Here is a 14,086-nt window from a genome sequence, read left to right on the forward strand (position 1 = left end):
TTATTCATCCCAATCCGCATTGAAGTACAAATCGTGAATGGAATTAGACTGCTCAAGAAGGAATTCATAAATCAATTCACGTTCAATGGGGCGGCGTCTGGATTTTACAGGACCGTGTGGAAGCGTAAATAAATTTGCAAGACAGCAAAAAACGTACGATTTCACGAACGCCTTGACTTAAAGGGAAATAATGCAGAACGCCGAGACAACCACGCACAAGCGTGTCAAACTGATCAACTCATGATAAAAACAATTTCATCCAAAATTGGATCACGTTCAAAGGGGAGCATCCTTTTGGCCTCCAGAATGGCATTGCAAGCCTCGACAGTGAGTGCCGGAGATGACGTGGAACAAGACCAATCGCAGACGAGAAAACTAAGAACGCTCACATCTCTCATAGTCATCACGTTGGAGCGACGCCTGTTAATAGATAGTCTACACGCACTTAGTGTAGTCTCACCAAGCGAGGCGCTAGACGCAAAGGACGCGACTACCAATTATGCCCTCTGTACATGACTCATTGCCAAATTTAACAGACGACAGAGAAGCACATGAATCACTACAGGGACAAAATGGTAACTGTCCGCCGCTCCCCCGTGCAACACCAAACGTTGTTGTTGCAAAAAAAAAAAAACAACTCAATGTCTACAATGGCATCAGAGACCACCACCCGAAATGTCTGCGCCAGCCGCCACAAATGACGTTCAAAATAGCAAATAAACTTGCCCTGACTTGAAGATTGAATATCCCTAGGTGTCGCTTGACGAGCAAGCTTTATGGCCTCCTCGCTTGGCATATGCTGACTGTAAACCAAATAGAAAGCTGCCATGAGTTCAGTACGACCCAATCCTGCATAACAGTAAACTAGAACCTTGCCAGAATTTTTCACACGAAAAACCATCACTTGTAGACTTCGTAAGACAATGTCTTGTTGCGGTGCCGTCATCTCTGTCCATGAAAACTTGTAGCAACCAATGCTACGTCGCATCTAATCACCTTCCCCGTTGTAACTATACCCTGTTCACGGGTAAACTCCATCTGGACCACAATTTGCATGCTCTCCTTTTCCCGCCAAGTTAAAGGCCTCTGTTATTCGATGCGCCTTAAACGATTGTACAAGAAGATATTTTATAAGAAGCGACGTTAACGGCCGTTGACTCGCAATAACATCCGCCCCAACCTAATTTGCATCTAAGCCTTCAAATGGAGTGTAGACTCGCTCTTCACCCGTGGCATCCCACGACTCACGCTTGCACCTTGCTCCATAAAAGAAGCAATGAATTCCCGAACATGCCCGGGAAAAACTCCGCCAAATTTGAACCCATCCACCTTCTTGAACCTTCTTTTGCGCCCCTTTGCTGACCAGAGAGATCCACACGAGGAATTCGCCGAGCAGTCCGCTAGTAGAGCATCCACTTTAACATCACCCAACGTTACGCTGTTGCACGCAAAAAGATGAGAAGAAAACGTTTAAAAAATGGTCATGTAAATGCAAGCATGCTTTCGTTGCTCTCGCTCTTTCAGTGTTGCGCTTCCACTCCCACCTTTTCACGTATAAACAGGAAAAAAAACCACATAATTATATATCTCTCTCCTTTTTCATCAGCATCTGTCCTTGCCCCCATCCCCCACCCCCCACCCCCCACCCCCCAGATAAGAGGGCTTCTTCCTTTTATAAGCTAAAATAAGATTTGCTCAAACTTCGTTTCTTCTTCACTATGACTACTGCGCGTTGTCCATTCTTCGCGCTTGCGTCTCAAGTGCCAACTCATGACAAGGCACCAGACCTCCACCTGTCGCAGTCTCAGCCCCTCACTCTCCCTCTCAGCCCACACAAAACAAAAATATAAATAATAAAAAAGCAGCACACGGCACTAATTCCCTGGCACAATAGATAAAAAGTCGATGCTGGCCTTGCTTTCCTGGTATCGAGTCACGTAAACCTTATCGAGGACGGATTCTGTCACGTCGCCCCCATACCCCGCCTTCCTTAGTAAGTGACGTAAGGTTTGCTCATGATTCCACCCTTCCTCAGACATAACAGACGGAAGGAACGTGGCAGAGTAACTCTTATACGTAATCCGTATTCCATGAACGCCTATCACCCAGTCCTTCCAGTCGGCTGCCTTCTCAAAGGAGTGCAGGACGTAAACCGTACAGCTCAGTGAAGGAAGTTCGCTTAGTTCAACCGGATTGAAACGACTGTCCTCGCAGGCCGCAGCTATGGCGTAATTTTTTAGCTGTTCATGTAGCGGGTCGGCAGTAAAGGTCCCAATACATCCTCGAAGTGCCCCATCTATTGTCTTAAGGCTGACAAACACAGGACACGGCTCGTTAGGGATACTCTGGGGCACTGTTGGAATTGCCTCTCTCTTTAACTGACTAGATATCACAGCAAAGCAATACTTTGCCATCTCTGGGGTAGCCTCAACCATTTTTCAGTTGCTTTTCCAAGCTACAAAAGCAAACAAAACAAAACAAAACAAAAAAGTAAACAAAATTCGAAGAACAAGCAAATAGAAAAAAAAAAAAAGAATTCTACGCATTATGTTTTATCGGCAAATTGCTTCCCCCTTCTTGCTCATGGACGGAACGCTTTACAAAAGTGGTCCGTCCCTTCCATTCCACATCACGGCAAACTTCCCTGACGGTTCCTTCACCCTGACAGTTTTGCGCTTGGAGTTTCCTCCATAACCGTATTATCCCTCACTTTACGCCGTTGCCAATGCTGCCCTCACTCGCGGGAATAACGAGCGAGCACAAGAAACATGTAATAAAAACACCCACAATGTCCATTAACACCTGAATGCAAGGTGCTGCATGCTCCCTATTTATACCCACAAACTGAAAGAAAAAAGGTAGTGTTGTGCCGAATAGGGCAGAAATCATCAAGACACAAAACAGTGACATGGATATCGCAATTGTTGAATAGAACTGGGACCAGTAGAAGTAGTACACCCTAGCAAAACCAACTACGGTTAGCAGTAAGGAAATAATGAGGCCGCAAACAAATTCTTTTCTAAGCACTATAAGAAAGTCACGTCGTCTAAATTCGCGCGTCGTCAAGCCAGTGATGCATCGTACAGCCGACTGATTTCCTGCATTGCCTCCGGCCCCTATAATCATTGTAAGAAACATGGGAATCATGACATGACGAGAGATGAGTCCCTCGTACATCCCAAGTACAAACTGAGATAGTGACTGAATTAACAAAAGAACAACCAAAACCACTGTTCTTTGGCATACAACATCAACGATTCCGCGAAAACTCAAATGCAGATTACCCTGAGGAAGCTCTTCCATCACGGAATAGTGAACAGTACGTTCTTCCTCCATTCCATCCACTAACCCATTTTTAGAGTCAGCCGAAACGGACAGTATCCCCGTTTCCGTCATTTCCTACATTTATACATATATATAAATATATATGTGTAACAAAAGTATTTTTTGCAAGACAGTGGGGGAAAAAAAAAACACACGTAGTTGGAGAACGCGACATGGCGCAAAGCAAAGCAAAGCATGCAGACCTGCAATCGTACAAAACATTATGGCACCTTCATCCAAAAATAAATATCTATATTTACCTGCAGAGCAGTAATAGTATTGCTCAGCTCATATCCAACTCTTATACGAAAAAAGAGGAAACAGCTTCTCTGGCGGGCTGCAGCACCTGTTCTGAAACTGCATCGCGCTGGTTGACAAGCGTTCCCCGACAGCGGTGACCCGGAGTACATTGATATCCCTTTTCATCCGGAGTTCTCTCAAGAAAATCTACCAACCTTAAAGCATTGTGCTTTGAGCACAAAAGATCTTTGCATCCTTTTAGCAACAGCTCGGAAGGCAATTCCAAGGGCGTAGAGAGGCACGCCGACGCATCGTAGCAGACGTGGTAGCAGTCCTTGATCAACTCACACTGAGACGTCAACTTTCCGTGTTTGGCGCACCACATTTTGTGATCGGTTTGTGTCCAATCAGAAGAAGTCACTACCCCTGCATTGCGTGGGCGATTAAATGCAGGTGTCCAGTTCACACTCGTTGATGGGGCAGAATGGACCTCTCCAAAAACTTGTTGGGGTCGACTACCTTTTGGTGGGAGGACATAATGCGGATGTGGCACCGGTGCATGAGATGTTGGCACAGCTGCTTCATTGAACTGACCACGACAAGCAAACTGTGGCAAACATTCGAATATCCCCTTGCGAACTTCCTTCATTTGATTTATATTTCTCCGTCGGTTATGGAGACTACAAATAACCATTTCTGTCTCCACACGCTGGCGACATTCCTTGTGGAATTTACAACGCATTTGCCCAGTTTGGCCATCCACCGGCATTAAATCCACCCGTGTTCGCTTCCGTCTATGAATGGAGCAAAATCCCATCTCAACTGTAGACTTACTCCCATGCATTTCGAAGGATTGCCCCAAGAACTGATTAGTATGTCGTTAGGAAGAACACGCTGTCAAAGGCACGTCAAATAAAAAGAGAAAAAACAAAAGGCAAATTGTTACTTCTTTTGAAAGCTTTGGCGTTGGTATTTCAGTTGTTGTTGTTGTTTTTTTTCGTTGCGGCCACGCCCGCACAGAAGAACAGAGAAAAGCATATATATATATATATAATCGTGGGCACATTCTCAGATGCATTAATACATGCGTGCATGCGTTGCGATCAACCGGAGCGAGAGCCCAGATAAAGCACCTGCGCAAGGGCCGCAAAAATTATCAAACAATTTTTTTTTTTTTTTGTGGGAGAAACAGTCATCTTTTTCATCCCCTCCCCTCCCCCCTTCAGAAAAAATTATGTGGTACTTCCCTCCACGACTGATGATCTGACGGGTCTTTTGCTTGCAGGAGCGTCATCTCACTTGCATCATCATCGTTGATTAGGTAAAGCAGTGAGGCAGAACGACTCCACGCCGCGCACGCCGCCCCTCGGGGCCAACGAAAGACGTCGCAATTGTATGACTCCAAGACGGGCGAAACACAATTAAGCCGCACAATATACACAGAACTACGGCAGCAAATCGCCAGCAACTGAAAGGAACGCCCAACACAAGGAGCCCAAACAATATGATGAATAGAGGTATCCGCTCTTTCAGGAAGCGCACTGCGCACACGCTCAAACTTTTCACAGTCCTTTGAAGATCGGTACAGGAAAAAGGCCCCATTCATGCATCCAATAGCAAGAGCCCTGCCTTCATCAGCCGAACTTGGAAACCAGGCAATGGAGGTAATTCCACGACGGCGCGTGTCTACGCTTCTACCTGTCTGTGTCTCCTGCGTGATTTTGCTAACACATAGGAATTGCACAGGTTGGATGTCGTACAAACGTATCCAGCCATCCAACGATGCGGTTGACAAGCGGAGAATACGATGCTGTTCAAAAGGAATAAACGCCACATCGGTGATGACATCCTTTTCAAACCCCCTAATAACAGAATATTTCACTGCATCACACACCATTTTCCCACCATGCATCGTCAGTATAATTTTATACACGTAAAACCACCTATCAGCACCCGCGGTGGCAAGCAAAGGTCCATGCTCCCTGTGTAAGCACCATGCCACACGAGTAACCGTGGCCACATGATCCTTTAAAATACAACATAAGGTCCAGGCACTAGGCTCGTCCACTAATGAATTACGATAAAATATGTTTACTTCCTTGTCACTTGAGCACGTTGCAAGCAAAACACCCGACGGATCTAACGCCATGTGATGAACAAATGTTCGGTGAGCAGTTTTGCAGGAACACATTTGTCTGGACACATATAATCAATTTGTTGATCCTTCACAAAATGGCAAAACAAAAAACAGAACAAAAAATGAATCCCAAGATTAAAAATAGAACCAAACTTCAACAAGCAACTGCCGACAAGAAAATACACACACACACATACATACATACATACATACAGACAAACGTACACCACCGCCAACCCAAAAAAAAAAAAGCAAAACACACGCATGCACAATTCAGCCTCATCTAGATTTTGGTTCTCTTTGCTTCCACCTCGGCTCGTTTTTTTTTCTTTTTTCATGCCACTTTGTGACTGCTGGTCCGAAAAAAAGTTATTTTGCCTCTATACATTGTTCGACTACGACCGCAAGTTTTTCAGCCGCCGGCACAAAAGGTGAGGGGTCAACAAAGGCAGCAAGTGCGAGAAGAAACTTGTTAAACTCATTCCTGGTCATCTTCCCCGTGGCCGCATTAAAGCTGAATAAGGTGTCCACCTCACTATCTAAAAGGCCAAACTTGGCAATCACAAATCCCCTCATTAGTTTCTCTGAAAGAAACATCTGGGTTTTTCTTTCGTTAAACTTTGCAAAGAGGCCATCAAGGGCTGTGGCGTGTTCGTGGAAGTAGTTCACAACACCCTCGTCACACAACGCAACAAAGAGGTCCTCCTTGGGATCAGCGTCATAGTTACTCTCTAAAAGCTCCACCAAACTGCTAATTGTCCACGACGTAAACTGTGAAAGCTTTAGGAGGTAGTTCACCATGTCAGAAACAGACTTAATGCCCTGTGAAGGATACAAGGCGCGGACGACCTGGCGGTCGTGCGGTTCCACAATGGCAACAACACACTTTTCAATTTTGTCCCTCTGTAGGGGAAGACCAGCTGCAGCAAGTTCGCAAAATACCCTATCCAAGTAGTCATGTACGTGATTCAGCTCCTCAGCTGTCAAACAATTTTGCATAGCCTCAATATACTTCCTATTTGACTCCGGGCAACAATGAAGCGAATCCACGCCGGTTGCAACGTGGGCCACCATCTCCTTCCCATGCTCAGTGCAGTCATCTACTGAAAACTCATCCTCGGAACTAAATTGATGCTGAGTAAACAAGGAGCAATGACCACCGCTATTTACGCAAGCAAGAAACTTGAGGGTTAAATCGTACTTCTGTTGATCGTCGCGAACCACATCAACGAGTCTCAATGGTGGCGTCACAGTATTGCAGACGTTCGTCACCATAGCCATAAGATCATCCGGCCCCCACCGCTCAACGAACCGGCCACCCAAGTTCGTTTTTAAAATAAACTGACTGATAGTATTTTTGCCTACTTTACATGTGCGCTTCTGAGCTTCTCGCAAGTAAAACGCCGCCGTATCGGTTATATTTTGTACAGTGGACTGGACATCCGAACGAAGATTCCCAAATACGGGAAGCTGAAATTCGTTGGTGTCGGAGAAAAGATTAACCGTAGTCTCGTTCCAGCTTTTCCAATGCGCTCGGAGCGAGGTCATGGTTTCATCTAAAATGCCTTCAAGAGCCTTTAGCCGATTTTCCGTCTCCTTACAACGCTCCGTTGTTACTTCCAAAGATCGATTTTTCTCCCGAACCTCCTCTAGAATGCGCTCGTGACGACTCTTAAGCACTTGTTCCACAAGAAATAGTTCCTCATACTCCTTTGCGAGTGCATTATGTTTTAAGAGTTTCTCGCGAAGTGTGACCTCGTGCGCGTAGCGGCGCCAACTCCTGATAAGCCCTGGGACTACCCTCAACGCCCCCCCTCTGACAACCAGACGCTGAAATCCCCGCTTCTTTGCCCGAATGTGAGCGCAGAGGCCACCCCAGGCTCTAAAGCACATCTTCAACCATAACTTATCAAGCTTACGAACAGCGCGCGCCATGACTTCCTCTTCCAGTACAACTTTGCGCTGTATCATAGAAGATAACTGGACATGATAATTGAATTTCCGACGAATACACTCAAAGCACTCTGCATAGGGGCGTCGTTGAAGTACCTCCCTATGAGGAAAAGCATACGTTCTTGTAAATAATATCGCAGGAAGAAGTTCGTGTAACGCCTTCTCTAAAAGCTCACCATACGTTCCCAAACCCTTTGCACAACGATGTAGAACAGGCAACACAGTGGCCAGGAGAAGATGTTCTGTAATATCTCCACCGGCGCCATACTCATGCATCTGCTGCAACAAAATTTCTGCAGCTACGAAAGGACTTCGGTGAGTATCTAACACTTCCCCAACGTGATCCGACCACCATTTGATTTTAATTTCTGTTGCCTCGTCTTTTTCTACACCATCAAATGGATCAAAGGCAGCGCTATGCTCTGAATCCACGTTGGTGCCCTCCATTTTTATTGACTGAACATTTCCCTGCTGAGGAAGTCGCATGAGCCCCGGCCAATCAGGCAATTGCCAGGCTTGCGCAGAGAGTCAAAAAAAAACAAAAAACAGAGACCGATGAAGAGACATTTCCAAAATGCGAGAGAAATTCACGACAAACAAAACACCGAGTTGCATCCCACCATTTGTGACGGTAGGAGCCAAGAAAGGAATGTCGGAAGACCACACGCACACACACAAATGGAGAATACGGATGAGAAGAAATACAACAGTAGCCCAAACCACTCACCTTCACCAGAAAAGCAGCCCCACTCTTTTTCTATACTTCACCAAACACAAACACACAGCCAATGCCACGCTTAGTGGCTTAAAACTCCCTGCCGAAGTTTTACCGTGAGTGAATTTTTAAACATTCCTTTGACGATCCACTCCCACACCTTGATGAAAACAACCACTAGCAACAGTGTGAATAATACCCGCTGAAGAAACAGATGAGATTGTGACTGCACACTCAGTTGTGTGAGTCGCTGAAAATCATCATTCAACTTCCGCTGGACAGAAGATGCAAAGGTGACCATCTCTTCTGCCAGCTGTGACTGCTGAGCGCTACGTGCGCCTCGACGAAGCAGTTCCCCCCGTAACTCGTGAACTTCCTCCCACACATTTTTCACAAAACTTTTTCGAAGCCAACGTTCTCGTACAGTAATTTCGTTAAGCATGGACGTTTTTCGGAAAAAGCGTCCTTTTTCCACAGCCAGTTCGTAACGGTTACACATGCTTAAGACAGACTTCTCCGTCCCATCCTTAATATGTTTCCACTCCAATTCAATTTCTTGAAGAGAACGAGCCCTTCGAGCACCACTAGTTTGTTCGGCAGTCTTTGCATTTTGACGATAAACACCACCGGAGCGTCCAAGATTATCATCACTACGAGCCCGAGCGTGTCTGTGTCTTTGAAAGGTCTGGCTTCCTTTTGTATCTGTCTCATGGTCCTTCAATCGCTGAATCAGCTTGTTGTGATTTTCCTTAATTATCTTGTAGGCTGCATTGACTTCTGACATCCTCTCATGTGAGCCGCCCGGTTGGTCAGGATGGTTCAAAACCACAAGCTCTCTAAACTGCTTTGATACATCATCCAAGCTTGTGGCGTTTGTAACGGTAATTTCAAGGACGTCATACGGATTTTTTCCCTCTGGTGTCGAGGGAAGCTCCTTGCTAACGCTAGCAAAGGCCTTACTCTGGAACACACACCGAATGCTTCCGCCAACAGTTAATGTGAGTACCTGACGGAAGCGCAGCATGCCCCCACCCCCACCCTCCCTCCTATTCCTTCCCCCCCACCTCACGCCATCAAAAAAGACAGGCAAAGAAGCAACAAAAAAACAAAAAAAAAACAACAACAACTATGCACGCTCCTTCCAGCGGTAACGTGTAAAAAAAAAAAAAAAAACTAAAGGTATTGGCCTTAGCAAGAGCAATTGTCAAACGGCAATAACGCCACAGATAGCAGAAAAAAAATACGTACATGTTGCACCAAGCCCAACCAATAGTACAACACGAAGTAGCGCAAGAAACGTCCTTCTCGCCTCATATGGCGTTCAACTGTTCCTTCGCCAACTGGATATTCTCCAGAAGCTCAACCATGTCGCAATCTGTCGACGTGGCGGCAACTTTCTTTTTCCCAGCAAACTTTGAAGCTGTCGCCAGATTGTACGTCACACAAGTTCCGTCGGAAAAAACCGTTGTGCGCACTGATCCTCCAAACTCGGATGAAAAAGGAAACAATTCCGCCAGATTCATTACCCCTTCTGCAGAACCATTAACATCAACCCATAAATTTACACCAGCTGCTCGCAGAGGCCTACGGTGAGAACAATTTGCTCTTGAATTCTCCTTTCTCGCAGTCTTTGTTGGAGGCCCAAACACGGTGCACTCCAAAGATTCTTCTCTAATCCTCCCGGGAGCCACCTCACGCCCTTCCGTCATCAAAACCATCACTTTACCTCGTTCTCCTTCCAGGACAGAGCTCACTGTGGCCCTCTCCCCCTCTTGTAATTCACTCACTCTACAGGGACCAGCACCGTTATCCTGAAACAGTAAAAATATAGTTATTCCTTTGCGAATGAGTCTTTCTACCTTAAACCCATGCTTATTACCATGAGGAGCCGAACACACGTAGAATACGCGATTTCCATACTCCACAATATAAAATCTATTCCATGCAAAAACTACGCCGTTCCCTCCTCGCACACCATTTGTCCCCTCCATAGCAGAGCTAGAAACGACATGTCGTCCTTCCTCTGGTGGTTTATCATCAACTCCATCTACAGAAGCTTTGCTCGTGGAAACGGTCGACTCGCGCTTCAAGAGTTCTTCAAATCTGGCATCCAGTATATCTCGTTCTTCGTTTCCAAGAATAAAGTATTCCTTAGCATCCTCTCCCTGGCCAGTAACAATTTTTTTCGCTTTCACAGAATCAGATATCACCGCAAAACGTTCAATCTTTGACGTTTCGTTTACACCAATTTCTAGCACAACACCCAGGCTATCCGTGTACCAAGGGAAATGGCTACGTACATCCGCATCATCCACAATATAAAGCCAGTGACACGTGCAGTGCTTCCACTCGGGTGGAAGTCGCTTCCCGTGAATCGGTTGACAAAGCCAGTAGGTTTCTTCACCAGCCAATGCAACCGCTAGTAAAGTTGTTTCCTCCCCCTCACTAAGCATCAATCTTTTTACCTTTAATGGTGTTATTGGGAGGAACACAAGGAGAAAGAAGAACGAAAAAAAAAAAAAAAGACACCCAGCGAATAGAACTTATCATACTTTTTATTGTGTGGGTAGGTGTCTGCTTTTTCACCTATTACTCAAGACTCCAGTGCAGTGAAAAAGCAGAAGCACACACAGAAGAAAAAAAAAATTCGCAGTAAGAAGTTTGTCAAAATAATAATTAAATAACCATTTATAAGCGCGCAGCTTTGGCTGCCGTGCTTTACGCGTCCTCGTCATCCGATTTTTCACCTGGCGTGTTAGCAGCTTCCTTCTCCAACCGGTGAAGCTGCCTCTTCATGCGTTGATCGGCAACAAGCATTCGCTTCCTGGTACTAACTATCATTCTTTGCGGCGTTGAACGCTCAATTCGGCGGCGTGTGCGACGATCCGACCTTATTTCAAGCATCCAATCCTCAACATCGCTCCCCGACTCCTTCATGACACGAGCAATCGGTGGGATTCGCTCCTTATCATCCTCGGTGAAGAATGTGATAGCCTTACCTGTTTTTCCCGCCCGCCCACATCTTCCAATTCGATGAATATAAGACTCAACAGTAATTGGAAGATCAAAATTTATCACGGTTCCGACGTTCTTAAAATCAATCCCGCGTGACAGAAGTTCCGTGGTGATAATCACCCATATCTTTCCTAACCGGAAATTCATTATTGTCTCATCTCGTTCTTCATGGGTCATCTTAGAATTCATCACTGCTAGATGAAGACCCTGGCATCTTATTTCGTCATAGAGCTCCTTGGTACGCTCGATACTCTGGACAAAAATAAGCACGGGAGGGCAGATCCCCTCACGAAGCATATTGCGTATTGCCACAATTTTACCCAACTCGTTACCACAAAAAACAAGTTCTTGAGAAACTTTCTTGTTTGCTGACGCACGACCAGAGACAATAATACGAATCGGATCCGGACTCATTACGGAACGCGCTATTCCCTCTATCTTTGAACTCAGTGTTGCGGTAAACAGCGCCACCACCTTCTCTTCACACGTGCAAGCCGTAAGGATAGAGTCCACCACGTGAAGATTATCAGTTGTCGAGTCCCAAAGACGGTCCCCTTCATCAAACACCAGATATTGTATATTAGAAAGATCAATTAATTTCTTTTCTATCATTAACAAAACACGCCTGGGTGTCGTGACAAAGATGTCCTTGTTTCGAGTTGACTGTCCATGTTGAACAAGCTTCCATCGTTGGCCCTTCATGAGAAAAAAGGCCTCTCTTTCAATTTGTTCGGCTAGCTCCATTGTAGGCGTTATAATAAGCCCTCGTACCCCCGCTTCTGGGTTAGGAGCGTTTAACACATGAAACATAGGAATAAGAAAGGCCAACGTTTTCCCTGACCCTGTTGGAGCACAAGCCAGAACGTCTCTCTTCTTAATTAAAGATGGAATTGCCTGCATCTGAATGGGGGTTGGGATGCGGTGATTTCGCTCAAATAGATTGGAAACGAGACGCTCATTCACAGAGAGTGGAGGCCTAACAAGATCCGAAAAGTGTTCAATTGGCTGAGGCACATCAATACCCTCCACCTGCAGTTCATTTTTCCGCCACAGGTTTCTTTTTTTCTTTACACTCATGCTTTGAAGAGGAGTGTGTGTTGTGCTGGCGTTGGTTCGAATATTTTGCTGGAATTTCCCTTCTAACGAAGCTGTGCCCTCGGCCGTCGCTGTGGCTTTGGATCCCCCGAAAATGTCCAGCGTGTGACACGGCATAGGTATCTCCATGGGATCACAGTGCAGTGTCGGATTTCCAAGCGCAACAGAATGATCCTTGTTGGCACCTTCTGGAGTGAAGCGCCTCATAGCGGGACCATGTTTTTTGGCGTCAAACCTTGCTGCTGTGGACAAAACGCTAAAAAAGTTCATTGTCGCTCCCTTACAAAGGCACCCCTAACGAAAACACGGAACAAATAGGGAGGTATAATTCAACCCAACAATCAAAGTTGTATGGGGAACGGTAGCATCGACAAGAAAAAACAAAAGCAAAAAGGGGAGGGCCAAACACATCCCTCATGAAGGCATTGCCGTGTTTTCCAAACGCAACACATTCCAGCAACGCGACGATAGCACCGCAGGTGAGAGCAAAACCAGAGTTGGCAGATAAGCAAAATAACTGCAAAACCCTACACAATGTACTCTGAACCGTAAAAACTTCTTACGCAGTGCTTGAAATGCTGCATATGAACCTTGCATCTAGAAAAGTCGTAGTTGGTTTGTTGAAGGCAACGTCCAATTAGACAAGAGAGACCAGCACATTGTGGTGGTGGCTCACCCTCATTTGTGCCCTTTATCTTCACGTCCTTGGCACCGTTAAGGCGCCAAGATACAATGCACTGATCAAACGCCGCGAGTTCAACAGTACACTTCTTTTCCAGATTGAGGTCACCCAAGTTTTGCTCTGTACACCGTCTCCATTTCGTTGCTTCATCATCACAAATACATGATTCCATCGAAAAAACTACGGTAAACACACTGCCATCAGCACAAGAACAAAAAAGAAACAAAGAAAAAATGGAAAACAAATACGCAGATACATGCAGAGAAATCACAAAATCATGGACTTGGATGAACAAAAAAATAATCATCATCATCACTAAGGTGTAGCCACAAGCCACACCACCACTCACCTAAAATGCAGGTAGGAGATTTATTCCACAACATAGGCGCCGAAAACACGGCTTGTTCGCCTCATCCATAATAATGAAAAAATATTAACGAAGAGTGTTTTTTTTTTTGCCACCGTTAAGTTACAAAAGGCAGAGTAATGACATTTTCCCTGGGGCTGGTGTGGGTAGATTTAGATTTGGGATTAAGACGAATTAATGGACAACTTGGCGTGCTTTGCGTCGGATGCTGCGTGGCGTGAAGGACTGAAGTAACGTTTTTTTTACTTTTTGTATTGTCTCTTCAGCTTGGGCAGCGTGGGGCAAAGGTGTGGAAACCGGTTTTATCGGTTGGCCAGGTTTTCCTCTGCCCGCCCACCGAAGCCCCTTAAAACAATTTTGTGCTTTGCTTTCAAAATGTCATTTTAATTTTAATTTTTGAGCGCTGCTACCACAATTATTGTTGACAACTGTAAATAATCATGGACAAAAGAGAGAAAACAGTAATGAAGGACAAAATTCGTGCTATTTACGAAATGAAAATAAAGTTGAATGAACTGCCACCCCCTCGGGCGAGGGGCTATGCCACTGGTCTACAAA

At 45.4% G+C, this 14,086-nt stretch overlaps 10 protein-coding genes across 10 annotated transcripts, besides 8 other annotated features; all 10 read right to left on the reverse strand.

Moving 5' to 3' along the window:
• Nucleotides 1-559: 559 nt before the first annotated feature.
• TraAM80_04473 (putative phosphatase) lies at nt 560-988 on the reverse strand (the record flags this gene model as incomplete). The annotated part of the gene is made up of 1 exon (XM_029381399.1): nt 560-988. One exon carries the CDS (start codon nt 986-988, stop codon nt 560-562), a length of 429 nt encoding a protein of 142 aa, XP_029238799.1.
• Nucleotides 989-1,618: 630 nt separating this feature from the next.
• Nucleotides 1,619-1,652: a microsatellite.
• A 222-nt stretch (nt 1,653-1,874) lies between these two features.
• Nucleotides 1,875-2,435, reverse strand: TraAM80_04474 (ammecr1; the record flags this gene model as incomplete). The annotated part of the gene is made up of 1 exon (XM_029381400.1): nt 1,875-2,435. The coding sequence occupies one exon, from the start codon at nt 2,433-2,435 to the stop codon at nt 1,875-1,877; it is 561 nt and encodes a 186-aa protein (XP_029238800.1).
• A 22-nt stretch (nt 2,436-2,457) lies between these two features.
• Nucleotides 2,458-2,536: a sequence feature (A-rich).
• A 170-nt stretch (nt 2,537-2,706) lies between these two features.
• Nucleotides 2,707-3,396, reverse strand: TraAM80_04475 (Mg++ transporter; the record flags this gene model as incomplete). The annotated part of the gene is made up of 1 exon (XM_029381401.1): nt 2,707-3,396. The coding sequence occupies one exon, from the start codon at nt 3,394-3,396 to the stop codon at nt 2,707-2,709; it is 690 nt and encodes a 229-aa protein (XP_029238801.1).
• A 4-nt stretch (nt 3,397-3,400) lies between these two features.
• Nucleotides 3,401-3,429: a microsatellite.
• A 196-nt stretch (nt 3,430-3,625) lies between these two features.
• TraAM80_04476 (uncharacterized protein) lies at nt 3,626-4,408 on the reverse strand (the record flags this gene model as incomplete). The annotated part of the gene is made up of 1 exon (XM_029381402.1): nt 3,626-4,408. The coding sequence occupies one exon, from the start codon at nt 4,406-4,408 to the stop codon at nt 3,626-3,628; it is 783 nt and encodes a 260-aa protein (XP_029238802.1).
• A 133-nt stretch (nt 4,409-4,541) lies between these two features.
• Nucleotides 4,542-4,567: a microsatellite.
• Nucleotides 4,568-4,600: 33 nt separating this feature from the next.
• Nucleotides 4,601-4,617: a microsatellite.
• A 169-nt stretch (nt 4,618-4,786) lies between these two features.
• On the reverse strand, nt 4,787-5,713 carry TraAM80_04477 (nucleoporin SEH1; the record flags this gene model as incomplete). The annotated part of the gene is made up of 1 exon (XM_029381403.1): nt 4,787-5,713. One exon carries the CDS (start codon nt 5,711-5,713, stop codon nt 4,787-4,789), a length of 927 nt encoding a protein of 308 aa, XP_029238803.1.
• A 171-nt stretch (nt 5,714-5,884) lies between these two features.
• Nucleotides 5,885-5,927: a microsatellite.
• Nucleotides 5,928-6,070: 143 nt separating this feature from the next.
• TraAM80_04478 (uncharacterized protein) lies at nt 6,071-8,140 on the reverse strand (the record flags this gene model as incomplete). The annotated part of the gene is made up of 1 exon (XM_029381404.1): nt 6,071-8,140. One exon carries the CDS (start codon nt 8,138-8,140, stop codon nt 6,071-6,073), a length of 2,070 nt encoding a protein of 689 aa, XP_029238804.1.
• Nucleotides 8,141-8,451: 311 nt separating this feature from the next.
• On the reverse strand, nt 8,452-9,393 carry TraAM80_04479 (uncharacterized protein; the record flags this gene model as incomplete). Its single annotated transcript, XM_029381405.1, has 1 exon — nt 8,452-9,393. The coding sequence occupies one exon, from the start codon at nt 9,391-9,393 to the stop codon at nt 8,452-8,454; it is 942 nt and encodes a 313-aa protein (XP_029238805.1).
• A 51-nt stretch (nt 9,394-9,444) lies between these two features.
• Nucleotides 9,445-9,496: a microsatellite.
• Nucleotides 9,497-9,525: 29 nt separating this feature from the next.
• Nucleotides 9,526-9,542: a microsatellite.
• A 137-nt stretch (nt 9,543-9,679) lies between these two features.
• TraAM80_04480 (uncharacterized protein) lies at nt 9,680-10,822 on the reverse strand (the record flags this gene model as incomplete). Its single annotated transcript, XM_029381406.1, has 1 exon — nt 9,680-10,822. The coding sequence occupies one exon, from the start codon at nt 10,820-10,822 to the stop codon at nt 9,680-9,682; it is 1,143 nt and encodes a 380-aa protein (XP_029238806.1).
• A 265-nt stretch (nt 10,823-11,087) lies between these two features.
• On the reverse strand, nt 11,088-12,749 carry TraAM80_04481 (putative ATP-dependent RNA helicase-like protein; the record flags this gene model as incomplete). The annotated part of the gene is made up of 1 exon (XM_029381407.1): nt 11,088-12,749. The coding sequence occupies one exon, from the start codon at nt 12,747-12,749 to the stop codon at nt 11,088-11,090; it is 1,662 nt and encodes a 553-aa protein (XP_029238807.1).
• Nucleotides 12,750-13,006: 257 nt separating this feature from the next.
• On the reverse strand, nt 13,007-13,333 carry TraAM80_04482 (uncharacterized protein; the record flags this gene model as incomplete). The annotated part of the gene is made up of 1 exon (XM_029381408.1): nt 13,007-13,333. The coding sequence occupies one exon, from the start codon at nt 13,331-13,333 to the stop codon at nt 13,007-13,009; it is 327 nt and encodes a 108-aa protein (XP_029238808.1).
• Nucleotides 13,334-14,086: the final 753 nt, after the last annotated feature.

The sequence above is a fragment of the Trypanosoma rangeli genome (genome assembly GCF_003719475.1).
Source record: "Trypanosoma rangeli strain AM80 chromosome Unknown Tra_15.4_contig_00131, whole genome shotgun sequence".
NCBI classification, from domain to species: domain Eukaryota; phylum Euglenozoa; class Kinetoplastea; order Trypanosomatida; family Trypanosomatidae; genus Trypanosoma; species Trypanosoma rangeli.